The sequence below is a fragment of the Drosophila tropicalis genome, unplaced genomic scaffold (assembly GCF_018151085.1).
Source record: "Drosophila tropicalis isolate 14030-0801.00 unplaced genomic scaffold, ASM1815108v1 contig_1109, whole genome shotgun sequence".
NCBI classification, from domain to species: domain Eukaryota; kingdom Metazoa; phylum Arthropoda; class Insecta; order Diptera; family Drosophilidae; genus Drosophila; species Drosophila tropicalis.
In genome coordinates, this window is record NW_027172477.1 from 643215 (window position 1) to 670933 (window position 27719).

The 27719-nt window shown below is 39.3% G+C and overlaps 6 protein-coding genes and 1 long non-coding RNA gene across 9 annotated transcripts; 3 read left to right on the top strand and 4 right to left on the bottom strand.

Annotated features, from left to right (window-relative positions):
• Positions 1-3381: 3381 nt before the first annotated feature.
• On the top strand, positions 3382-11386 carry Grd (Glycine receptor). Its single transcript, XM_068285409.1, is given in 6 exon segments — positions 3382-3838; positions 5154-5221; positions 5541-5844; positions 9364-9753; positions 9818-10290; positions 10293-11386. Coding segments are annotated over 6 exon segments (2151 nt in total). The 3' UTR covers positions 10752-11386.
• Positions 11387-11726: 340 nt separating this feature from the next.
• LOC137574029 (glycerol-3-phosphate phosphatase) lies at positions 11727-13482 on the bottom strand. Its single transcript, XM_068286137.1, has 3 exons — positions 13290-13482; positions 11986-12673; positions 11727-11918 (listed from the first exon to the last, which is right to left on the bottom strand). Exons 1-3 carry the CDS (start codon positions 13384-13386, stop codon positions 11762-11764), a joined length of 942 nt encoding a protein of 313 aa, XP_068142238.1. The 5' UTR covers positions 13387-13482; the 3' UTR covers positions 11727-11761.
• Positions 13483-13793: 311 nt separating this feature from the next.
• ais (aramis) lies at positions 13794-15811 on the top strand. Its single transcript, XM_068285937.1, has 3 exons — positions 13794-13934; positions 13993-15374; positions 15443-15811. The coding sequence occupies exons 1-3, from the start codon at positions 13872-13874 to the stop codon at positions 15777-15779; spliced, it is 1782 nt and encodes a 593-aa protein (XP_068142038.1). The 5' UTR covers positions 13794-13871; the 3' UTR covers positions 15780-15811.
• Positions 15807-17154, bottom strand: LOC137573926 (uncharacterized). The gene is made up of 2 exons (XM_068286017.1): positions 16783-17154; positions 15807-16722 (listed from the first exon to the last, which is right to left on the bottom strand). Exons 1-2 carry the CDS (start codon positions 17152-17154, stop codon positions 15832-15834), a joined length of 1263 nt encoding a protein of 420 aa, XP_068142118.1. The 3' UTR covers positions 15807-15831.
• Positions 17155-17417: 263 nt separating this feature from the next.
• On the bottom strand, positions 17418-18248 carry Meics (Meiotic central spindle). The gene has a single exon (XM_068285414.1). It carries the CDS (start codon positions 18246-18248, stop codon positions 17418-17420), a length of 831 nt encoding a protein of 276 aa, XP_068141515.1.
• A 1159-nt stretch (positions 18249-19407) lies between these two features.
• ssp2 (short spindle 2) lies at positions 19408-27689 on the top strand. Its single transcript, XM_068285436.1, is given in 7 exon segments — positions 19408-19629; positions 19747-19853; positions 22797-22873; positions 22940-23200; positions 23202-25346; positions 25407-25571; positions 25636-27689. Coding segments are annotated over 7 exon segments (3039 nt in total). The 5' UTR covers positions 19408-19582; the 3' UTR covers positions 25873-27689.
• Positions 19441-20706, bottom strand: LOC137573508 (uncharacterized). Of its 3 annotated transcripts, none has more exons than XR_011031902.1 (3): positions 20163-20706; positions 19879-19963; positions 19441-19786 (listed from the first exon to the last, which is right to left on the bottom strand). It is a non-coding gene; the product is annotated as an uncharacterized lncRNA (long non-coding RNA). The 3 variants fall into 3 exon arrangements; XR_011031901.1 differs by having other exon boundaries at positions 20167-20697; XR_011031904.1 differs by lacking the exon at positions 20163-20706 and adding an exon at positions 20055-20131.
• Positions 27690-27719: the final 30 nt, after the last annotated feature.

A 27719-nucleotide genomic window follows, 5' to 3' on the forward strand; every position in this document is an offset into this window, starting at 1 on the left:
CGACATGTGAGCGTGGCACTGGGCGAGGCATTTTACGCCTCCTTAATCCTGGCAACATTTCCGCAAAACGTGCACATCCTGGTTAGTTGGTTGGTTGCTTGCCAGATTCATCCTGTCTGCAAGAATGGGCACGTGCTGCATCTGAACTGGAAAATAATTACAACAATTGCATTTTTAGCCCCCAAAACTAACCTAATACATATACATACATATATTTGTATGTATGTATGTATGTATGTATATAGCATAACTTCATTAGGTCATCACATCAGAACTGCCTTTTCGACTTTGCATTTAATTAAATTTTGTGTCTCTGCTCATTTTTAAAGCTACTTAGGTTAACTAGAAAACTTGTGGGTAACTTTTTTCCCCATTTTTTTTGTTTTTTGTAGGTCGTGACTCTGACTCTGACAATGCAATTTCACACGGCAAAACTAAAAAATGGTACGAAAATTATATGTATATTCTAGGACAAATTGAAATGCACAACTCATTTGTGTGGCAAGCAAATAAGGCACCGGATTCAACCATATAAACCACCTGCTGCAGGCCGAAAAAACGACCTCATAATACACACACACACACGATACGTTCATCATATACATATATGCTTTCGAATGTATGTATATGGATTATTACGTATACGTATTCTAAGAGAATTTGTGTATTGTACGTACAAATCTGCAGCAGATGCTTGGAACATCACACATTCAAAAAAAAAAAAAAAAGAAAGGAGGGAAAGTTGTCATCCTCAATTCAAATTTTCGGGGATGCGAATAGGCAAATACCCTGACAAATAATCATCGGTAGATTCTTGCCTTCCATTCCTTTTCATTTTCGATATCTCTACCAAGTACAAAACTAATAATTTCTTTTCAACAGCCGAAAAAAAAACCTTTTTGATAGCCTTCCTTTGGGTATATACCTATAAACATATATACATGACATAGCATAGCTCATGGCAATGCATTCTCCATAAGATAGTAAAGAATACAAAAAAAGGCGACATATTTATTCCATAGAGAAGAAGCCAACGGAAGCTGGCAAAGAAGAGAAGGACCACAGACTAGTGGGGACTAGAGAAGGAGCTGGGGGTGGTGGCAATGGCGGCTGGAGGGGAAGGGTGGGCGGTCTGGCAGCCTTCAAAAATTGAGTGCAATTTAGACGATGTTGATGAGAAAATGCGTTGAACGTGCTCAAGTTGATGCCTTGTGCTCGGGTTTCGGTTTGCGTTTAAGTTTAACCCGTTCACACAGTTAACAAAATGCAAAAGGCAAGAAATTAGAAATAAGTAAAGACAACAACAATAGCAACAAAAAGAAAAGGAAACACAATATCACAAAGCTGATGATGATGGTTATGTTGGTCATCATCGTAATGTTGCCTAATGTCGGAAAATCTCCTAAACATACGGAAAGTAATATGGCTCCGATTACATTTATGCAATATCAAGATGAACTAATCTTCTATATCATTAACGTATGAAAAAATCAGAAGCCAAGGCATTGGTGAATTGGTTTTCTCTTTGGAAATGACTTCATTTAATTTCTAATCCAATAATCTTATTGAACAACAATCCTTCATGTTGCATCTCGCTAATAGGTTAAGATAATTTATTGATGGAAAGGAAAAAAAGAAAAACAATGGAAAATAAATGTTGAAATGCATTCAACTAAAAATAATGCAAAAAGTGTGTTGTGTCCTGTGCACATATTTCCATAATTAGTAAGCAACATACACAGATGCATGTTTGTATTGGTTGTATGTATGTGCAGACATCCTGTTGTATGCAGTGAATCCAATCAAGTGGCAAGTAGCATTGAGCATCTTCGAGGCTGAATACTGATATACCCAGTCTGATACGGGGCCAGACCCTTAGACTTGACTTGAAGGCAAAATGCAAGTGGCCACTCATCGCACACACAAAACTATTGAAAATAGTTATCGCAAAAACCTGATGCGGATGCCACAGCCGGATGCATGGAATTAGGTTAGTGGGTGAGACATAATTAAGTTATGGGTCGGCATTGTTTGTCCATCTACTTATTTCTCATTTTTAGTTTGCCCCCAGCACCTGTCCCTGTCCCGCTGGCCTCTCCTTCGTATCGGTTCGCTTTTTTTTCTCCTCAATATTCTTTTTCTTTGCATAATTAGATTGAGATGTTGTCTTGGGTGTTTGGCCTTGATGGCAGACTCTAGTGTCGTCAGCGTTTATGTCTTATTATTACACGGCATGGACATGGGCAATGGACACAGAGAGGTTTGACTTTTCATTAACGAAATAATCTTCCGGCGGATTGGTTCGGGTTAACTTTCGATTGGCTCTCGTTCTTCTCATCGCTGCTGTATTTATTTCATTTAATAAGTTGCCATTAATTCAGTTAAAATGCAGCTCAACATTTATGCCAAAGATTAATATGTATGTATTTGTTTGAAATATGAAAATATATACCCATATGTATATACGAAAGCCACATTGTAAACCACAAGCACACGAAGTTTTTTGTATTCATTAATCTTTGTTAACTCCCAGGCGTGCAGTTTGTTTTTATTTTTGTAAATATTGTTTTCAGTTTGTACATTACGCATACGCCGTGTGTTAAATAAATGTTTCCCTTTCTTTCTTTATTGCAGCAAGTAACTTAAACCGGAAAGGCTAAAGATAAATTGTGCCAAAAAACTAGTTGATTATTATGTGTAAAGAAATCCGGGTGTATATATGTATGTGTATATTGTGTGTTGAACAAATTAAGCAAAAAACAAATGGAAGGTAGTGGGTAGGAGGCTGGCAAGGCTCTGGTGGAACAAACAGAAGTTATGACAAGTCCAACTTGGATAAGAATCAACAATTTTCATTTGAAATAACCCAATGCTATGCAATGTTATGCTGTTGTTGGCTAATTGGCCAATCAAAAACTGTCAACTGCCAAAAGGTCAGAGCTCAGTTTTAACAATTAAAAACGACGAAGCCAACGACGACGACTGCGACGGCGACCCATTCCCGCACTCCATCCTGTCCATTCGTTGACAAAAGCCAAGGCAAACGGAACGGAAAATGCATGAGAAAGGAGAAATCTGAAAAGAGAGAAATTAAGAAAAAATGTTGATGAAATTGCTGAACTAGTGCCGACTAGTGCAACTTCCGGTGCATAAATGAAAGTACACACGACACACGAAGACGAAGCCCAAACAAAGCGCCAAACAAGAACTGTCAAGTGCAGGACCTGCTTTGCAGGATGTGTAGATTAGAACCGAAGAAGACAACGACGGACTGAACAATAGTTTAACCAACCAACCAACAATCTAACCAAAACGAACCGAACCGAACCATACCATACATACGGTACCGAATCAACAAACAGCAAACAAAACTCCAACAATATGTGCTCGACCGCATCCTCATCCGCATCTGACAATGCATCAAATGACCTCATCGGAGGCACTGGGCCCAGTCCTAGTGACCAAAGCAGTTTCACAGCGAGACAACGTTCAGGGCAAGGACATTGCTTAAACTTGCGCATATTTAAACTTTTGATTAGCTGCTGCTGCTGCCTTTTAATGTTGAGCATTTACACAAATGCCTGGCAATTGTCCATCGCATCGGGATTTGGTTCATCATCGAGTTCGGGCATCAGTTGGAGTTGGGGTGTCGGCGCCATGGCCAGCAGCATCAAGGGACGTGGCGAAGCCCATCGTCTTGATGAGATTGGCCCACTGGCCAGCACCACATCGTTGTCGTCGGCATGGCTAACACAAAGTAACAATCATGCGAACATTTCCGAATTGCTGGATAATTTACTCAGAGGTTATGATAATAGCATTCGACCAGATTTTGGTGGTAAGTTTATGCAAACCCATTGCCCCTTACTACAAAGTCCCAAAATTTTACTCTCTTCCAAGAACTCAATCAGGACAGAAGACTCCCGCCCAATGTTGTCTTTCATGATTTCATTTAATGGCAAGATCATTTATCCATTTCGTTATTGCCTTTCTGACGGTTTGTCAAAATTGTTTCCATTCGAATCGAAGTCGAATATGAATGTGGAAAATTTAAATTTTCCTCTGCTCAGCGATGAACAATGACACTTAATCCGCTTGGCAGACAGTCGAACAGGCCACTCCTCCATATGAAACCCGCCTGGATCACCTCCCTTCCCTCCCTCTGGCCCACACACACATCTTATCTATGTTTTCTGCACTAATATGCAATTTTTGCCCCGCATTTTGTTCCTTTTTTTTGTTGTTTTTTGTGTTATTTTTGCCTATGCGAACAGTTTTTAATGACTTTGCTGTTGAGCTTGGTGCTTGGCGCTTGGCGCTTGGCAAACATGCGTTTAGCGTCGCCATCGTCATTTTGCATCATCATCGGGGCAGGATGTGCATGCCCACGTATCCTTTATGCGCTGCGATTCTTAATGAAGTGTTAAAAACAATGTAATTTGTGCTTAAGCCACGCGCCAAAATGAAACAAAAAACAAGAAGAAAAAAAAAAAAAAAAAGAAATGAAAGAAAAATGGGAAAACTGCAAAAGAAGAACTTTTTCCGGTCCGTCCGACCTCGTCGCTTATTCGCCCCCCTCATCCCGCGCACGTAAACCAAAAGCCCGCGTTAAGCTCATTGAGTGCTCGAATGAGGAGGCTTTTAAATTTCGAAAATATTTAAATTTTTATGGCCCAGACCATTTGGAAAATTGAAAAGTAATGTGTATGAGAGGGAAATCCTCGATAAAATCGAATAAAAACGCAATGCAAAATTGTATGTAAATATTTCAATTTGACACTAACTATTTACCCAGAAGGGACACATAGCCACCCATCATCACCTTGGAGCTCTATGACTGATGTCTTCTGGCAGCCATTTCCGCTTCATTAAATGTTTCCGTTGAGCGGAAAATCTGCGAATGTTTGCTGATTACAAGAACCAGAAAGAAGTAAAAAAAAAAAAACACATACACATACACACACACATATACAAGTACAAACAGAGCATTAGGAAAGGGGTAAACAACAAGTTGACTGACGAAAGGGTTTGCGTCTCACGCAAACAGAAACCATAGGGATATGCGCCATCAAACGGATGGAAAGACATATTTAATCTATTGCTTGATTGTTTATCAATGATTTTGTTTTTGACATGATGATTTTCTTTTATAGGTCCACCCGCTACCATAGAAGTTGACATTATGGTTCGAAGCATGGGACCAATATCAGAAGTTGATATGGTAAGTTGCAAACCTATGACATCAAGAGAGTCAGTCCTAGTTAACATTTGATTGAATCAAAAGTGAATAGAGTTCTCACATCTCAACTCTCACTTAAGTTAAGCAAATCATCCATCCATTCAATTACAACAAATCCACTTTCTTTCTACCTTCCACTGACCCCCAACTCGTCTCGTCTCATGTCGTCTCATCTCATCTCATCTCCATATTTCCTGTCAGTCAGTCTCACACTCTCACATTTGTCTGTTGCCTCTGTGTCTACCTCCTACCCGAAATTTCAATCGACTGTTGTTGTTGTTGTTATTGTTGCTTTTTATAGACCTACTCGATGGACTGTTATTTTCGTCAATCCTGGGTGGATAAACGTCTCGCCTTTGAGGGCGCTCAGGATACGCTAGCCTTGAGTGTCTCAATGTTGGCACGGATCTGGAAACCGGATACATATTTTTACAATGGCAAACAGAGCTATTTACACACAATTACAACACCAAATAAATTCGTTCGCATCTACCAGAATGGACGTGTGCTCTACTCAAGTCGCTTGACAATTAAAGCCGGTTGCCCTATGAATTTGGCCGATTTTCCCATGGATATACAGAAATGTCCATTAAAATTTGGTTCATGTAAGTCTAGAAACAATATATGAATATATATAAAGCATATGTACCTACATACACACATACATATGTGCGGGGGGTGAATGGCGAACAAATGCAATTGTGTACAAAAAATGGGCTAAAAAGTGGGCGTGGCATAATTGTGCATAATTGGTACTCATAGCGCTTTGATGTGATTTAGTTTTTTCATTTTTCCTTTCTCTCGGTTAGCCACTTGTTGGGCAGCGACGACGATTGGCTTCAAGCATATGTTTTATGTGTGCGGCAACAAGGAGAAAGAGGAGGAAGGGGCCGAAAAGGGGGGAGCTTTGAATGCCATGACATTGGATTGTACGCGACAAGAAAATGTATAGTGAAATGGCTTTGAAGTGGAGCGGCGAAAACAAAAAATAGAATGAGAGAACAAAAAAAAAAAAATAGGATTAGATTGGTTGTCATGACAAAGACCATTCGAAATGGCTAACCAGAGACAGCTGGCTAAATGATATTAAAGCTGCTGCAGGCGCCTGCGTTCCAAAACACTTGACTAAACTAAGCCATTAATTGAGTTAAAAAATATCAAAGAAGTTAAATTCGGCTATGCCGAAGTTTATATACCCTTGCAGTCCTTGACAATAATAATTTCACATGTTCAAAATTTGTTTTCTGCAACTCAATTCATTAATATACAAACAAAACAATTTTACTCTTCATACTATGTACAATTTGTTCTTCTTCTTCCCTCATTCCCTAAGCAAAGCAAGGCACGCATACACATACAGTTTATGTAGCGTTGCGTCTGTGTGTGTATGCATGTGCTCTGTTGATTTGATGATGACGTAGTAGGCAGCAAGCAGAGCTGCCGGCAGCGATTGAACCGATTTATATAGACTGTAACTTGTGTTCTATTTATCCGATCAGGGTCAAATTTTGGGATCTGAGATTTTATATCAAATTCTATTATATTGGTAAATTTCATGGGGATACTCCAATTTTTGCAAAAATTTTTGTTCCAGAGTTATATGATATAGTAGTCCGATCCCAAAGATTTTCATACTTTATCTCACCCGGGTAAAAAAAAGGTCCCAAAAAAAATTTCATCCCGATAGCTCTTAAGATGGCTGAGTAAAACGCGTACGCACCGACGGACAGACGGACAGACGGACATGGCTATATCGACTTAGCTTCTCATGCTGATCAAGAATATATATACTTTATGGGGTCGGAAACGTCTCCTTCTGTGCGTTACAAACATCTGACCAATTTTATAATACCCTCTGCAAGGGTATAAAAAGAGAGATTTGGTATCAAATTTTGTCGCTGAATGAAATCAATTGAACGATTACCAATAATAACATTCCAACGAACTGAAAACGAAGCGTTTTTCTTTATTTGATTTGCATAGTTTCATATTGCGTATACGACACATTGGTTATACTAATTTAAGTACACTAAGACTACAGAGATATGGATTTGAATATGCGTAATAATCTGCCATATCCTGTCCTAAAATATGATAATCTTTAGGGCTTAATAAGTATTAGTGTTTGGCGAGAGAGTTAGAGAGAGAGAGAGAGATATCGAAACCTTCTCTGACTTCAAACGTAAACTTTATGGAAATGTGGGAAAAACGTCTGAAGGTAAGGTATTAAATGAGTTTTGTTGGCTTTTCTTTTAATAGTTCAAATTATATTTGTGCTTTCGTAAGCATCACTTTTGAGCCCAAAACAAAACTAGAACTCAAACTGGGAAACTTTGCCCTAAGTACTTTTATTCCTGACTGATTTTAGATCATGGCAACTTGAGGAACGTTACAAGAGTTTCTGGCCAATATGTGGCTCGATTATCCACCTAATATTCAGCTTAAACCTACTTGAAATATGAAGTGTGTTGGGTCAAAATGAAAGAGGATGAGATAATGAATGTGAATCGATCTAGCTTTCAAATGACTCGGAAAGACAAATTATGGGCAATTGAATTGGGAAAGATAAAAGGCTTAACAGTTTAGTGACAATTAAAAGGGCAATATAAAAATATAAGATAAGATTTTAGGATCATGACTCAAAAGCAGAATGGAAGAAATCAAAAACTTTCTTTTAGTTTTATTAATGTTCGTTTAAATGCTAAACTAAACTTACTTGTTCATTTTTAAGGTCTAAACTTACGAAGTACTTAATTTGATCCAATAGCAAATCCTTGGAAACATTTACAGTGAAAACCCAACCCAAGAACCAGAAGCATTCGAAGTGAAATGGAAAAACATTTCAACTATTTCTAGAATAACCCTATGAGTTTATGCTTGGATTAACTAAAACAGTATGCTAATCAAGCTAGCATTTCGTTTCACTTTTACAATTCTTAACATTTCCTTATGCATTTGACATTTCTATTTCATATGTGACATTGATGAATTTTTAGCACAATTTGCATAGAATTGCAAAATATTTATATGTATGCGACTCCCTTGCCCCATTGTCAACTGTCTATTTTTTGTGTGAAGAATGAAAAATTTAAGTCAACTTTGGTATATTTAAATTTTGTTGGCAACAATTTATCGCCATCTGGCGCCTTTCTCCTCTCTCGTTAACTACATTTTCTCATTTGCTAGCTTATCGCAAATGAAAATTAACAGACGAACACTTGAGTAGAAGGCGGTTGCTCTACGTTTTACCTAAGCACCACCACCACCACCACCTACACCGCCTTCACTTCTCCATCCATCTATTGAGCTACGAAATGTATTATTACTTCCGATTTGTTGTGAATAATGTTTGTATGCAGTCGAGAATTCAATTACCCCACACCTCTCCAACCCCTCTGCATCTCTACCTATTGGCATGATGTTATTGCCTGCCACTTAATGTTGACAATTTCCCATTTGATGGAAGTCAACTCTCTGTACAGAAAAATGTTGCCGAAAAAATAGAAAAATATCAGGTAAACCAATCCCGCACAAACACAAATACATAGACACACATATACATACATACATACACAACCACATCCAGATGGCGCAATGTTTGGCAATTTGTGCATTTGGGCAACAACAATACAAATAAAATACTGTGTGTGTGTGTGTTGGGGTGAATATTTGTAGGTGAGAATATGGGGAATGGATAATTGAATGAATAGAGCTGAGTTAGAGAAAAAGCATATTGTGGGCCTTATGTTGTCTAGTTTCATTCACCGATTCTGATATGAAAACGAAGAATAATTAAAAGGAAAGTCAAGTTCTACATATAATTTTGGAATTGCATACTTTTAGGCAAAACTCAATTTCTTAAAAATTTGAATGAATTAAATGTTTCTTTCAATCAATTGAGTATATATAGTCAACATATTTGAAGACTGATCCATTTAATGTGAAATGTTTTCAACTGTGATTTTTGCATGTGGAGTTCATCATCACTGTGCCAAATTGGTTGTCCCTGTCTTTGTTTCCCTTTTTGTTTGTGTGTGTGTGTGTGAATTGACATTTTTTGTTTTGGCTGTATTTGTTGGAATATCGAAATTCAAACACCTGCATTGCTTCCTCCTCTTACCCAGTCGGATACACTACCTCCGATGTCATCTACCGTTGGAACAAAGAACGGCCGGCAGTGGCCATTGCCGAGGATATGAAGTTGTCCCAATTCGATTTGGTTGATTGTCCGGCAGGCAATTTAACAGACATTGTTTACAAGGCGGCTGCACCGATGCCCCAGCCTCACCATCATTCGTACAATAACAAGGATATGCTACAGACGGGTGTTGGTGGTCCAAAGCCAACAAGCAAAGTGATGACCACATTCGCGGGACCTGCAGCCAAGAATCAGCATGTTCGTGGCACTGGTTTGAAGCTGGACAAGGGAGCCTTTGGCACCGGCAAGGGTGTGGGCGGAGGAGGGGCTGTAACCAATTTAGCTGGAAGTGTCACACTGGAGACCAATCATCCATGTGAGTAAGAAATTTCATTGATAACAAAATTTATGCTTGACATGGTTTGATCTATCAATTCCAGCCGAATATTCCATGCTAATGGTGAACTTTCATCTTCAACGTCACATGGGTAACTTCCTGATTCAGGTCTATGGTCCCTGCTGTCTCCTGGTCGTTCTAAGTTGGGTCTCATTCTGGCTAAATCGGGAGGCAACCGCTGATCGGGTCAGTTTGGGTATAACCACAGTGCTTACAATGACGTTTCTGGGTTTGGAGGCTCGCACCGATTTGCCAAAGGTCTCCTATCCCACGGCTTTAGATTTCTTTGTATTTCTATCGTTTGCCTTCATTTTCGCGACCATTCTACAATTTGCTGTGGTCCATTATTTCACGAAATATGGCTCGGGCGAATGTTATTTCATCATAGAAGAAATGGACACAGATTCCGCCGACTCGGAGCCGGAAAGGCAATCCGATTTTCGCGATAGCACTGAAACAAAAATCTATGAGGTCATCCCTTTATCAATGTGTTCTATCAATATACCGACTGGACCACATTCCGGGGGAGTAGTCGCCTGGGAATGCTGCCATCGAGGCGAGCATCCCGCAATCGTCGCCATGGGCTGTGGACAATGAATTTTTTGAGCTGCTTTGACTGGAAGCGACAACCGTCCCGGCATCGTGTGGCATCTTCCGATGACGATGACGAAGATGATGAGCAGACACAATTGCGGGCTCACGAGCTGCCATCCACATCAGCCCAGGCTGCGGCGTCGGCCGCGGCAGCCGCTAATCCCCCAAATACTGGACGTCGACGCATGTCATTCTATCGGCGTGAGGAAATGGAGGCTCGCCGCAAAGGCAAACGAACACCGCAATACAATTCCGTGTCGAAAATCGATCGAGCCTCCCGTATTGTTTTCCCGTTGCTCTTTTTCCTCATCAATGTGTTCTATTGGTATGGCTACCTATCGAGAAGCTCTCGCATTTTGGCCAATACGCCAACGAGCACTTGATGTTACCTTTTAGCAATTTAGACACAAGTCCTTAAAGAAATCAATAAGCGACGCAACAAGAACTAAATATGCCAGATAAAATGAAATAAGAGAGAGAGAGAGAGAGAGTGGTGAGAGAGAGTGGGGGAAAGGGAGGTAAATTTATTTAAAGAAGGGCTATACAAATTTTCGGCTTCAGTTTTTGCTCTTTATCTTGATTTGTGCAAATCTGCAGAACAACAATAACGCTTTACATGATTTCTTTATGCGCTAAATTGCTAAATATATCTATCGAACATATCACCAGGACTTTTGGTATACAAATACATATACACACATATATATATAAATATATTTAATTTGTACAGTTAGCCCATAAGTTGCTGAATTCAAGCTTTTAAAACTGCTTAATGTTTATAATTTATATGTAATTTATATGCGAGCAAAAAACAAAAAACAAAACCGAACAGTGAGAAGAAACCAAACCAAACACTTGTACTTGTATTTATGCTAAGTTACTCAAGAATTTATGTATGTATGTATTTAGTTTAAAACAGATATTTCAAAGAATTGAAAGAGCTTTTGTGAAATGGGATCATGGGATGTTAAGAAAAGTTGCCGTCTCTGGTTATATTTTAATGCTGGCAAATCAAGTACCTACCTATCTAAATGGATAATAATAAATGCATATTTTTAATGAAGAACTATGGAATTATATGTATACATACATACATAGGTACATATGTATGTATGTATAAGTAAGTACTTGTCAGCAAATAAAATATTAAAATCAATTGTATGTATAAACATACAATATGTGGAAAAAACAGAAATAAATGGAATATATTTAACCGGAAATTGTTTTTTTGCTTGTCCTACAGTTCATAGGAGATCTATAGAGAGAGTTTAGTTTGGGATTAAGCACAAGTCCTTGATAAGTCCAAGTGAAATGTTTTTCTGCTTAATCACCGATTAATGAGACAAATTTTTTGCAAATTTCCTGTAAGATTGTTAATAATTTATTTGTGGCTTTATAGATAAGGCAATAGATCGGCCAATTTGGGTAGATAAACATCTGGTTGGGCCAAACTTTGATGTTTTGCCAACGTATCCAATTGATAGCTGCCCGTGCCCACCAACAATGAATGCATATTACAATTACGTGCAAAACCTACATCAATTTTCAAGCTGCAGTAGAATACAAGAAAATCAATACAAATGGATTATCAAAGAATTTAAATTACCATCTACTTACCAATCACCAATCATTAGAGTGCGTTCTGGAATTAAATCTCCATTCTTGATGTAAGGCTCCAAAACCAAGGGATTTGGTTTGCCCATTTCCAGAGCATCGATCTCAGCACAAGCCTCAATCCCGGACACAAAGGCCGCCGTGCCAGGTATGTGAAAATTTGGATACTTGTGCACCGCATCCTTGTTGGTCACAAGAAACGCAGCATTTTTGTTGCTACAAAGTATGTGACACGCTCGAGCCATTTTGCAATAGCTGAAATGTTCATCCCAGCCGACAACAACGGCTCCCACGTTGACGGTGGCCTCCTCTTTGGTAAACTCTCTCAAGGCGAAATCCTGCCATTTGTCAGTGGGAGCCAACTCGTCTCGTTCACCAGCTCGAAAGCTGTCAATGTTCTGGGCCTTTAATTCCCTAGCAATGGCCGCATTCCCAACCACATAGACTTTGTGTTTCTTACTGTCAAACCGCTCGTTTCCCAGCAGATAATCCACAATGGTCGATGTGGGTGATATAATGTGATGTTCATTTGGCAATTGGAAGCCCAAACGTTGAGCTCTTTCAAAGAGCTCTCGACGAGTTTTTAAACCATTATTCGTTATGAGATAGACCTTTTTGTTTAGGCGATTTTGTAAAGTATTTAGAACTTCGACGGCTCCTTCTATGGCTATATCGTCATTCCATATGGTCCCTATAAGATATATTAGAAGAATTTTAGATTAAATAGAAAAATAAAACAGATGATTCAACATCGGATCTGGTGATGGAAAATATGTAAAAAAAAATTGTCAAATTTTCCTGTAGCAAAAATAAATTTCTATAAACAATGTTTGCATCTGTATTGACTTGATATTACAAAGTCTCTTTATTTGTTTCCTTGACTGACTATTACATACTTTAGGGGGCAAGTTTTCCCCATTAAGGAGAACTGAATGTGGTGTATAGAAGTGGTTTCAGCTTTCCATATGTTTAACAAATATAATACTCAATCTGCAAGATATTGAGAAAAGAGGGGCAAAAAACTACTAACAAATATGAAATATTAGCATATTTTGTTTTTTTATTTCGATCAAATATAATATTCTTTGATATCCATCTGATCGATATTGTGTTATCATTGTGAGACAAGTGAAAACCTCGGTCAATGTCATACAATATGACTGCTCTCTTTTTGTGTCTTGCTCTCACTCCCTCTCTCTCGTTTAGAGACACTCAACCCACATAGCTACAAGCACACACACACACACACATATTCACGGAGAGTGTGTTACACACATATTTATGTATGAATGAATATTCCAACTCACCATCGCAATCACTGAGAACTGTATCGAAGCTTTGGAGCCAACTGCTCACCTGTTCAATTTTCAGATCCAACAACTGAGTGGAGCTACCTTTCAGCATTGTAAACCTCTCGCGATAAAGTTTGCGACTCGACTAAATCAGTGAGCGTACAAAACCCAATTCATCGTGATAGTGAGTATTAATACTGTGCATGTATGTATATTACAATTATCAGCTTGCCCAAAACGATATTATATAGCTAGTGATTAGAGAGGAAGTATTTTCACTCAAAAGACGGTAAAGATGATTCTGATTTTTATAGTTTAATATTAATGTTTCATTTTACATTAAACTTTAGTTTTGCAAAGTATTTCAAGCAATTTCAATGAGAAGTTCAACCTTTAGTTGTAATTTCACACAATGATCGAATTTTAAATTACATAGTTTTGGCGCTCCACACAAGATGGTCGATGTATCGATCATTTTCAATATATCGATAGGAGAATATTTTGTATCGATTAGTATATCGATTCGGTGTGAGTGTAAACAACAAAAACAAATGCACGTGCGTTTGGCTCCAAAATATTATAAGTTTTTAAAGAAATATGGATGAGTTTGACATATTTAAGCTAATAACAGCTGGAGCTAGATTCACCAAGAAACGAAAGGTAGGTAAAACGTTCGTTCTAAATGCAAATGTATCATATCAATTATGTTTATTACCAGGAACCAAGCAAACCAAATGCTTCGTCAGAGAAATCAACCAATTTGGAGGCGGAAACCCAGCCACAGGTAAAAAAGGCAAAAAAGTCAGATGAATCGAGCACAAGTGAATTTCGCCTGCTGGCCGATAATAGCCAGAACAGCCAGCCCAAAGCTAAGAAAAACAAGAAAAAGGCAAAGGAGCTGACACCGGAGGAAAAGGAGCGACTGCAGCAAGAGACGCGAGTAAACGAATTGAGAAAGAATCACAATATATCCGTCCTGGGAAAGGACATACCACCGCCCATAAACAATTTTGATGAGCTTCAACAAGAATTCCAGTTGCTACCGCGTCTACATCAGAATCTTCAGTCATATGGTTTTCAGCAGCCCACTCCTATACAAATGCAAGCACTGCCCGTAATGCTGCGAAATCGCGCCCTTATGGCCTGTGCCCCCACAGGATCCGGCAAGACTCTAGCCTTTCTTACGCCAATTATAAATGGACTGCGTAGCCACAAAACCTCCGGTATAAGAGCTCTGGTGTTGGCACCCACACGGGAGCTTGCCCAGCAGATATATCGGGAGTGCTCGGAGTTGACACGGGAAACGGGTTTGCGAACACATTTCATTAGCAAAGTGAGCGAGGCGAAGCAACAATATGGCCCGGAGTGTAAGCAAAAATACGATATTCTAATCTCAACACCAAATCGTGTGAGATTTCTACTGCAACAAGAGCCTCCACTTCTGGATCTCTCCGCTGTGGAATGGTTTGTTTTGGATGAGGCAGATCGTCTTATGGAAGAGGGCAAAAATAACTTCAAGGAGCAGCTTGATGACATATACTCGGCTTGTTCCCATTCCGGGAAGCGTGTGGCCTTCTTTAGTGCCACCTACACAGTACCTGTGGCCAAATGGGCATTGCGTCATCTAAAGAACCTGGTGAGGATTACTATAGGTGTGCAGAACAGCGCCACCGATACAGTGCAGCAAGAATTGCTCTTTGTGGGTTCCGAGAGTGGAAAACTGGTCGCTATACGAAACTTAGTAAAAGAAGGTCTTCATCCTCCCGTTCTGATATTCGTCCAGAGCAAAGATCGCGCCAAACAATTGTTTGAGGAACTACTTTATGATGGCATCAATGTGGATGTCATCCATGCCGAACGTACCCAACATCAACGAGATAACTGTGTGCGTGCCTTTCGCGAGGGCAACATTTGGGTGCTCATCTGTACTGAGTTAATGGGTCGCGGTATTGACTTTAAAGGAGTCAATTTGGTTATCAATTATGATTTCCCGCCAACAACCATATCCTATATCCATAGGATTGGTCGAACAGGCCGAGCCGGGAGACCAGGACGGGCTATTACTTTCTTCACACAAGAGGATACGGCCAATTTGAGAAGGTAAATAGATATACATACATATTTACATTGAGTTTGCGTTTTATCTAAGGTCTTGTTTTGACTTACAGCGTTGCCCAGATCATTAAAAACTCCGGCGGAACGGTCCCTGAGTATATGCTGCAAATGAAGAAAGTTTCGAAATCAGAAGCCAAAATGAGGGCAAAGAAACCTCTCGATCGTGAGGAAATATCCACTAAGATTAAGCCCATGGAATTAAAGCCTGAAAAAGAGCAAAAAAAGTTCGAGAAAGGACAGAAAAAAACTGAAAAAGTCGCGACCAAGGTGAAAAAAGGGAAGCTGGTGAAGATTAACGGCACACCGAATGGTAAAGATCAATCCAAAGGTCTGGCTAAGGGAAAAGTTGGTAAAGCCAAACAGAAAACAAAAAAGCCAAGTAAAAATTAAATAGGTAATAAAATTGTGTGCTTTTTTTTGTACTCCTTTGTCAGTTATTGTTTTATTCTCCCTGTTCAATGACCACCAGTTCATCTATCATTTCCACTCTCTTACGCAGCCCCTTCACATCCTTTTCCCCACCCCGGAATCCACTTAGGCTACCGCCCCACTTGAGTTTAACTTGTCCCGTCCCCAAATAGTCATCGTTGAATTCCTCACATAGATTGTGCATGGCACAAATGCTCTCCACAATTAGACGAACCTCATTTAAATCTCTAGCCTCTAGAGCATACAAAGTGTTAAAGCGGCGAGCCAGTGTATCGAGGACGTCATCAGCCAATTGGAATGCTGGCTTCAGTAGATCATTGAACAGGGTATCCTTGCGAAAGCATTCAGCTTCAAGAGGTCGCATTAAATACGATTTAAGTGGAAAGACTTCACTGCCAATGAGATAGCTTCCGGCTGGCATTGTCCGTGGATTAAGCGCAAGAGTCTGACCAATTGGCGATTCCTCAAATGTATAATCCTGTGCCAGTTCCACATAGCAATCGATTATCTTGTTCTCGCCATTGCATATTAGTTGCAACACCACAGCCACCTCGGCGTGCTCCGATTCTAGGAATATGTCGAGACGCTTTAGCACAATAATACCGAAAAGGTCTCGAAAACATTTCAACGACGGCAGACGCTGGAAGCCTCCGAGAGTACTCTGCTGTGCGGCAAGAGAATTTGGCCATTTAATGAAGCTCTCGTATTGATCGGAAATGATGTGCCAAAAACTGCGGACCACTTGCTGACACAACGACCAGGGTAATTGGAATTTTCTGGCTATTTCCTCGAAGTGCTCATCTGTGGCCAGTTTCCACATGGCAAGAGAGAGAATAGTTTGCGGTGTGGGCGAGCCTGGTACGGCATTCCTTTTAAGCATCTCCTCCAGAGATTGTTGAATTTTCTATAACCATTTGTGGAGGAAGGGTTAAGATGAATTTTCACTTCACTTCACTGCACTCACCAGAAAAGTCAATTTTCGCATATGCAAATAGGATTCAAATTGGGCATCTACATATCTATGCAGTAAATTAAGCTCTGCATATTTCCATTCAACTTTGGACGATTTTTTAGGTGGTAATCTCGAGTTTTCTGATGCCGTGTCCCCCCGGCTGCGTTTCCTTCTAGTCTGGTGACCTTTGTTGTTGTTGTTGTTGGCGGCTCGCTTTTGTTGCATTAATGCAAATATTTCGGCTTCATCGTCACTGGGTGCCAATAGAGGAGATTGGTTTGATCCACCACCAATTGGTCCAATGGCTTTACTTGATGATTGATCTATAAGCAAATCCTTTGTTATAATTGTCGCTATATTGGCCAGTAAAGCACGCTCCTCCATGTTGCTGCTATCCTTGTTGTTGTTGTCTGTCTGTCTGCTATACTGTCCTGCTTATTTTGTCACCACCATACATTTTGAGAAGCTTCCCTTTTTGTGTCCAACCCCCTTTTCGACAATCAGCTGTTCAAATCCTTTCATCTAGAGATGGACACGACAGTGACTATCGCAATAGATGGAGAGCAGAGCAGCTTTCCTTCTTACTTTATTGATCCCGTAGAAAAACAGGTGTTTAGGAACAATTTTATTTTATTTACGCAATTCAATTATTTATCCCTCTCAATATTATGGTGTATTGTCCTTACGTGTTTCTTTAACGTCTGACGATGGGAGAATCCTTTGGGACATTGCTCACATTGATATGGTCTCGCTTTATGCGTGATTAAATGCTTTTCCAGTACTCCCTTGAACTTAAAGCCAATATTGCAAAAAGGACATTTGTGTGGGTAATTTTTTCCCTCGGGAAGATTAATTGGTGTTGGGATGTGAGTGCGAAGATGATATTTTAAATTTCTGAAATTATCGAATCCCTTCGGACAATGTGGACACTTGTGCGGTTTGTCCTTATTATTTTGATGCCAGATGACATGTTTTTGCAACGATTGATTTGAGGCAAATAGCTTGTCACACTCCGTGCACTTGTAGGGACGCTCGCCCGTATGAATACGAGAATGGGACTTCAGATGGTGATTATGCGAAAAGGCCTGGCCACAGGTTTCACACTTGAATGGCTTCTCACCGGTGTGGACTCGTATGTGTTTCTTTAAATTTGCATCGACAAAAAAGGATTTGTCACATTGCAAGCACTTGTAGGGACGCTCATCGTTATGTCCCCTCAGATGAATGATTAAATTATGTTTTTGGCGAAAACTCAACTCACATATTGTACATTTAAAGGGCCGTTCCCCTGTGTGCAGTCGCAGATGGGTCTTAAGATTCGCATTTTTGGTAAAAGCCAGCGGGCAGCTGGGACACTGGAAGGGCCGCAAGCCATTGTGTCGTCGCTGATGGGCTTTAAGATTGCGATGAAGATAGAAAGTTTTATCACATTGTTGACAATTAAACGGACGCTCCTTGCCGTGGGTAACCAAATGCATACGCAGTGTTGTACGCTGTAAGTCTTGTCGCAATGATGGCATTTAAACGGACGTTCGCCTGTATGGGAACGTGTGTGGATAATCAATTGGGCTTTGGATTTAAAATCCTTTCCGCAAGTCTCACAGAGATGACAACGATCTACTATTCTTTTATGACGACCCATGTGCAGGTTAAGAGAGTTTTCCGACTTTAAAGTTATACCACACTCCGTACAGAGCAGATTTTTCATCTCTTTCTTGTCAGCGCTGAGACTATCTCCACCTGATTGGGGATCAGATATATCTTGTAAGGCTAAGACTTCGTCGCCTTTTGTGTTCTCATCCAACATCACTGAAAGAATGCCCACAGTTGAGAACATATTATTCCAATGTTTGTTTGTATTTTCCTCACCCTGTACGAACTGACAGCTAGCCACCATCTTTTTGGTCATATGTATGTCGGTCTCTTTCACTTCATTTCTTAATTCGATTGGGTTTTCTGCATCCTTATTTCTGCGCTCTTTTAAAAGTTGAGAGAAATGGCTAAAACTTTGTTGGCATCGCTGTTTGAAATGAAAAGCATTTTCGGCTGCTTGTACACAATCCAGGCAAATATGTTGAGGTAGTGCATCTTGCTTGACTTGATAGCAGTCCTCTAATACATTGTTTATCATATCCGGCAATGCTGGGAAACAAAGATCCGTCACCTGTTGCTTGGAGAAGATCTCGATCAAAGTAAACGAACTGTCCATACAGACTCGACACGAATGCTTGCCATTTTCTTGGTTGCTTTCCATTTTTGCATTTGTATACAAATAACCGCTTAATTACCATTTAGTTAATTCATATGTAAATAATCAAACAGCTGACGGCAGAATAATATTTATCGATAACATTTTTAAATTTCGTGACCGTTAGACGGACACTTTTTTTACACTATTAGGTTAAATCAATTTATATATTAATTTCAATCAAAACTAAATTTAAACATGATATACTCTAAAATGATTAAGCACATATGTATACACAAAAAACACAATCCTCACATCGATCAGCTGTCAGAATTAACGATGGCGACACTGCGACTGCGACTGTGACCGTTGCGTGATGGCCAGATAAAAATAATTATCGATGTTCTAGTGATGGGCGATATGTTTGTTGGAAAATTAGTATATCAAACACACACACACAAACACGACCGAAGTAGCCAACTATAACATAAATAAGTCTTTTTGTTTGTCCAGTTTGTCTCGCAATAATTTAAGTCAAATGTAAAAAAAAAAAAGTTAAAAATTGTTATTGTTTATATAGAAGCTTAAGCTTAAGCCGTTATAAGAGAAATTCCATCGCTGGACATGGATATACTTGATATTGATGAGGCTCTTAAGGATGATTCATATATGTAAGCTACTTCTTAAAATCTAAAAACCATTGTGCTACCCCATCAACGTTCCTGGCGTTCTGTTGCGAAAGATGCTAAAAATAACTCTACATATGATACTTGTGTGCATTCCGACAGATTTCTGGCGGATAGGTCCCATGATGATGTCTCCAATATACTGCAACAGTGGAAAACAAATAATCAGACGCAAATGCAAATGCAGCTGCCCTACAGCAATGAGCAAGGTAAGAAGAAATTATCCATACATACAACAACCAACCAATGCATTTGTGTGCCTGTGTCTGCATCACTGCCATATGCAGTCGCCTTCTTCTCCCATATGCAGTTGCGCTTTCTAAAAACAAAAAAAAAAAAAAAATACAACAAATTTGGGTTAAACTGCCAGCCCCGACGGTCGTTGACAATATATGTGCATACAAACATACATACACACACACACACACACATTCATGTGATTGAGATTGGGTGGCCACGGCGGCATTGGGCACTACTTTAAGTGTGGGCAGGAGCTTGGTTGTGTTTAACTTACTTACATACCGTTTCATTGTTAATAATGGTTTTCCAACCGTCCAATTCCATGTTGTTTTTGCCATAAATGGCCCTGTCGGCGGTAATTAATCAAGCGACAAAAACTCATTCCACTCCATTCCACACACTCACATGCTGGACAAACAGCTGTGCGTGGTCTATATGGCCATGGATATTGGCAAAGAATATTGTATAATAAATAACATCTAATGCCTTACAAGTAACTCCGGTTACGATTTAGTAGAGTATCTATGTACTATATTGATTACACTTCCTGCTTAATTAACAGAAATCAATATGCTTGTTGTGTGGGAGATTTACTTTTATGTACATATGTATGTATGAACATAAATGAAAAGAAAGAAAGATGAACATTTCTTAAAGATGGATTTGATCAAGGAAATAAGTCAGCGGTTTTTTGGTTGGTTTCTTGAAAGTTAATCAGCAAAGACGAAGACTTGTTCAAAATTTTTAATACTTTTCGATGAAACCGAATAATGATTTTATGTTCTGACATATAGACAAGGTTTTTAATTCATGTTATCGATGGCTATGATTTAGGATTGTGATTATGAATGAATGTCACAAAAGTGACAACTAAAAGCAACACTGCTCCAACTGTAAAATCCTTACTTCACACCTCTTGCCTATCACCTCTTGCCTAACACTACGGCAGAAATCATTCTGACATTGAAGCAATTGGACGAATATTAGAAATAAAAGAAAAAGAAAAGAAGAAAAATGAAAACCATCAAGATAATATCAAAGAATACTGCAAATCGCGGGATAGTGAAACGTCGAGTAGTCATTCCCAAGGCAAGCGTGAACAAAAATGAAAGACTGCAGCTTTTCATTCAAAACCTTTCAAATGTTCCAAGGGCCATATCCAAGAATCTCGGCCAGGATCAGAAGCAGGACACTACGGGAAATATGAAAATTTGCTGGCATACCGTGTGCATTAAAACTGGAAGTACAGTTACCAATTCTTCAATAATGCTGGCCATAGGATGGATTTTAAGACCTGTACAAATCACACCGTACAATTTTCAGCGAATTAATAATCAATGTCAGTTTTTTGTCGACGATCTTTTGGTGGCTAGAGGCTTGATGAGATCGGTACATGTTTTAGCGGAGCAATACATTTCGGAACCGCTTGAGGTCGGAGTGTACATGGGGTTACCATCAGACAATATGAATCCAAAGATAACAATGGAATTGGTAACAGGGATTAGAAGTGCTTTGAAAGCCAATTACGATGCAAGTAACCGATGTCTTGATTTAACCCATTTCCACAGGAAGATTGACATATTCTGCCCATTGTATGTGGAAAAATTGTTGAAATGTGTACTCCAATTGATATTGCAAGAGGTGCCCATGGTTAACAAAATTGTATTGAAAAACAACAATATGTGTTCATTGCTAGCATTCAAATGTATAACCTATGCTTATCCCCAGTTGGAGACGCTCGATTTAAGTTTCAATAACATCAAGATTTTCGATGAGTTGCCATCTCTAGTTACATTGAAAGTTAATACTTTAATCCTTTCCGGAAACGTGGTGGGAAAACATACCAACTTAACTAAACTGAAGAAAATCTTACCTAATACGACTTTAATATGCAATGAGTTGCCGGATGAACCCGATATGGAGAAGCAGCCCATAGATGTTATAAAATCACCAACATCTTTTCCATTACCAAAATTTGAACCCAACTCGAATGCAATCGCAATAGAATTCTTTTCAAAATTCTATCAGACCTATTATCCGTTATTCGATAAACGTGAAGATCGATCGGGTCTGTGCTCTTATTATGAGTCTGATGCGGCGTTTTCGCTAAGCGTTTCTGATAAACTGCTACACGTGGATGCATATAATCATTACAATCGCAATCAAAGCTCCATGATTGCTGATTTCAACAAACTTCAAATTGGTGGCCCAGCCATTGTGCAGGCATTGAAGAGCTTTCCAGAGATGCAATCCCAGCATAAGGACTCGACTCTAAGTGTCCTAAAGTTTACAGATAACATTCGAGCTTTCGTCTTAACGGGTTCATTTATGGAGTTGACTGAAAGCGGTTGGACTAAACGTCAATTTCAACGGACAATCATATTGAATCTATCGGAAACTGGTAGTTGGTTAATATCAAATGACCTGCTCTGCATTACAATGCCGCCTGAAGTGGAATCTACCAAAATGGAAGAAGAGTCAATTGATACAAATGAACCAAATAAAATTAAGAACGATGTCAATTTTGATGAAATCAATCAGAATATGAAGCAGTTAATACTGACAAATCCCGAAGAATCGATTGCTGGACAATCGAGTCTAAGATCAAATATGATATCACCGATCCCAAGTTTGCCGGATAGTATCTGTGAATTAATTATTGATGACGAGGATTCTCTGGATCTGGGCATCGATATTGAAGAAGAAGACCTTTAAGACTTATTAGACAACACAGCTCCCCTAACAAGCTCACACACATACACACGTGTAATTCATCATTTGATATTTTTTGTATTAAATGTTCGCAAGTTCTAAAGAAGAAAAAAAACACACACACACGCGCATCGTCTCGTCTGCTTGACAAACAAAATTAACTAATTTCTTATAATTTCCAACTTTATATATTTCTGAAGCCTACAAGCTTAATTCAAAGACATTTACACGGCCTAAACGAAGATCACAAGCTGCACAGAATCTGGAAACACAGTTTGTAAGTTTAAAATAGAATTGAGTTTACTAGCATTATATAATTAACGTATTTTATTTGTTTTTGCAGACGCAAAATGCTTCTGTGCCAGGGGCAACAACACCAGCCATGCTACAACTGGAAATAGGCGGCCTTGTTACCACTAATACCAATATGCACAACAAGTCCTTCTTGCAAGATACTTCACCGCCTTCGTCTCTCTGCTCATCTATGAATAATGATCGCATGAATAACTCATTGATAACATCGGCCGATTTCTCTAATCTCAACTTCCTCCAGTCGACTGCAAGTTTGGAGCAGGAATTGAATTTAACAACGACATTAACCAATTTTGAAAATATTGGGGGGTGGTGGAGGTGATGGTGGCCTGGGTGGATATTCATTGAGTGACATGATCAGAGATCGAAAGGCTCTTGAAACTCTCACCATGTGTGATGATGATGGAACTTTAATAAAAGACTCGCATATTGGACAAATAGATGAAATATCACTAACGTTGAGCAAAACAGCCTCCGGTTGCAGTACTATGGACAATAGCACTGATAGTATGTCGAATCCTTTGGCCACTGAACGGAATTTGCCCATTTGTAATGCCCTACAAAGAACCATGATATTGAGCGAGGAGATGATTGGTGATACTACCTTCAATTTGGTTGATAGTTTAACCACACCAACAACTGATTCGGAATCCTTGCCAGCCTTCGATGGAAATTTAACATTTAAACGACCAAATCGGGCCCCAGCGTTGAATGAGACATTGGTATTGGCTTCACGCCAGGTTAATACGACATTTACAGAAGGATGTGATACACCGGAGGCTCGCTGCGAAACTCCAGAGAATGTTGATAAAAAGTTGGCTGCGCTCAATATGGAATCGTCCACCCCGCTCACCACACACAGTATGCGTTCCCATTATCATCACAATAACAATAATAATAACAACAAGACCGGATATACGCCCACTTTAAAGGGTGGGCGCAATGAAGAAGTCAACCTATCGCCAATTGTGGGGACGCCTCAACGTCTTAACACCACCTACGAGCCAACACCTAAGATGGCGCCATTCGATGGTGAGAAATTCGTTATGGACACTATGGAATTGTTGGAGCAAATCGAACAGCCACTGGATGGCACATATAACATGTCCGAGGAGCACAAACAGATGCAATGCGTCATGGACCTGGCCGAAGCGGAAGTGGAACTACTGGCCCAACAAGGCGATGAAGAGCAATTTGAAAACATGCTGGCCGAGATCAGCAAAGTAAACTTGAATGCTGAGCAATTAAAAATGCAGAAATCTCTGGATAGCATCAAAAAGCGTTTTCACAAAGATGACGGGGGCGACCAACAAGAAGATCAACACCAGCAGCAGCAGCATCAGCTGGACGAGCAACAGCAGCTTGAGGCCGAGAAGGATAGAGTAGAGACGACACCTAACCATAGCCACAGCTTTGGTAGTACTAATGGAGCTGCAATCGGAAGTGGTGGAGGAGGAGCAGCTGCAAACGGAAGTAGTAGCAGTAGTGGTGGTGGAAAGGAACGTTTACTTAGTCGACGCAGTCGTCTTTACGATGATCTAAATCTAAGCTCCATGCAGGGCAGCAATAATAGCTCAAACAGTTGCAATTCCACTTCGTTTATTGTCCAGAGAAGGGATGAACACCACCACCATGAGCAGGGAGATGAGGAGGAGAAGCAGCCACAACCACGGTACCAGGAGGACAACAATGGAGAAAATCATTCGAATCTTCAAACAGAGATTGAGCCACCTAGCTTTAAGCTTGCGGAGCGTCGTGAACGTGATCGAGATCGCTTTAGGACCATTAAAATCACCAGGGAAATGCGTCAAGAGCAGGAGCAAGAACATGACATAATAGTGCCTTGTATCGACGATGAGCAGCACCAACAACAGCAGGAGCAACAGGAGAATCCAGAATTAGAACGACAACCCTCGCCACCAGGACGACTTTCGCGACGCGATCAGAATCCTGTCTTCAACAACAACAAAACGGAAACAAGTTCCAACAATTTCCTAACATATAAGAAGCCCAAGGAAAAGAGTCTAATCAGTCGACGACCGCTGCCTGAAGCTCATCATTACCAACCACATCAGCAAGAAGTTCCATCAACATCGTCGACGACATCAGTTCTACCGCAACCGCGATCTCTCTCACGTCCGCGTTACATAAGCGGTCTGCAAAAGTTCACCACGGTGAGCAAGGCCACTTCAGCGGGAGCGGGTCTAAATGCGGCGCCTCCAGCGGCACCCGTATCAACAGTGCCCACTGGTGCCACTGGTGAGCTCAAAAGTCCCATGGGCATAAAGTCCAAGTCGTTCCATAATCTATCCTCCAACATTGGAGGTGGTGCTGCTGCCTTATCACGTCCCAGTCTTGGCGGTGGCCTCAGAAGACCCGGTGTACAGCCTTCCAAGCTAATGAGTGGACTACGTGGAGCATCACAGCAAGCACCAGAGGTAATTAATGAAATATTATGTACAGAGATTTTATGGTTTACTAACTTAATTAAATTTTAGGAGGATCCATCTGTTTTTAAGGTGCCAAAATTGGTCAGCGGTTTGCGTGGCCCAGCACAAGGAGGAGGAGGAGCCAAAAGAACCATGGGCAATGGCCTAGCCCGGCCATCATCTGGTTACTATAGTCTAAGTGTTAAGCCTGCTCCCGAGGCAGATACCCCAGAGGTAAAAATCTTGTAATAATTTCAATTTTATTGTCATTAATTGATTGATTTGCTCATTTCGCCAGAGTCTCTCGTCAGCTTCATCGCGTGGAAGTCTGTATGGCAAGGATATGAAAGCAATAAATGGAGGAGTTGGTGCTGTTAGTCACCATCCATCAGCATTAGATGCACAGACGCTGACATCAAAGTTAACACAGGTGACAACTGGAGCTACGGGTATACCCAAACCATCTGGACTACGTCAACCCACACAGATGAAACGCAGTGGCTTGCCACGGCCATCAAGTATTGTGAGGCGTTGAAATTCCTGTCTTCTAGTTAGCATTATTATTATTTTATTATTAGTTTTGTGTTAGCCATCATTACTCCTTATCCTGCCCCTGAATTTCGAATTCTGTGTAGTCTTTTGTATCCTGTATTCCGATTAGAATATGCCTTCATCTATGTCTCTCAACAGTTATTGTTCGTTTTTAAGTCTTATATACGATATTTTTGCATTTAATAATTCGTTCGATCAACTGTCATGACTCAAGAGAAATCATAAAAAACATTACACAAGATAATATTACACATACATAGCTACAACAACACCACCACACACACAAAATGCCTTACATGAAAGAGATATAGATAGTTAAAGAATGGAACAGACAGAGACAGACAGATAAAAGGAAAACAAAATGCAACAGAGAGAGACAGAGACAAAGAAAAACAGAGAAAGAAAGAAAACAAAAAAATATCTGATATATGTACTATATTTTTGTAAACTGCAAAAAAAAAAAACAAAACAAAAAACAAATAAATAATCTAAAAAACGTTATTTGTTGTGGACGTGTGAGTGGAGAATTAGTGCTACGAAAAGCAAATCGAATAAACAAAGAAAAAAACCTTTACCTATAATATACTATTAAGATCCGCTCAGAAACAAAACAAAAAAACCAAACTATATATGATAATAAACAAAAACAAAAACATGTTAAATCGAACTTACAAATATCGTATATATATACATATATATTAATAAATATATTATATATATCAAAAGAAAAAATACTAAACGACAGCAATAATAATTGTCTCATAAAAGGAAAATAGAAACAAAAATCAATACAATTTCTAAAACAAAATTGTTTATATTTTGCTATGATTAGAAGAAAACAAAACCTTTTTATATATAAAGAACATATGTTTTTCCCTAGGTGCAAAAATTATTTAAAATCCGTGCTGCTGGCTCCATATATAAATATACATACAATATGTATGTATATGTGCTATATTGTAAATCATCCCAGACAAATTTCTCATTTACTTTACATTCAATAAAAAAAAAAGGAAGAAACAACAACAAACAATGTTAAATAATCATCAAGAAGAATTTTGGCAAACACAATTAACAATAATGTATTCAAAAGAGATCTTAAATGATAAATTGGATGAAACGGATTCTTTGTATTTTTTCTTTTTTTTTTTGTGTCGATGAAAACAAACTAAAGATCTGACAGTTCAGTTTTGTAAATTCATGTGTCTCGATAACTAAACCCATCACTAAATAATCACATACTTATGCATATCCTAAATTAAGTTTAGCCTTCAATTGTGCTTAAAATTATACTATATATGGATATAGTATATTATTTGTTTAACCAACAATTGTATTTGAAAAACGCTTCCCCACAAGAAGCTCATATATACATATATATAGTTTAAACTATATTCGAATTATATAGTATTTGTATGACGACTACTACTAACCCTTAAGACGACCCTAATGTGCCCCGCCCCTTACCTAACCCATATAAAGCTTTAGCCATCAACTTGATATAGTTTGCTTGATCCCTTTTTATTGGGACACCTATAATCGAATTTAGTTTAGTTCTTAAGATAATGATTATTACCGATTGATTGATTAACTGATTAATTTATGCTAAACGCTTTTTCTTATTCATACACTACCTTTCCCAACTTTTAGCGCAATAGTAGGGAGAGCATTGAACCTCCAAAATGAAAGAACTATATAAGAGAATCCAAACCGTTCCAGCAAAAGTCTCTTTTTTGACCAAGCCAGACAATTTTTGAGATGAAATATAAAAGCAAAAACAGAAAAATTGCATTAAATAAATTGTATCAAGTGTTTTCATGGGTTCGTGGA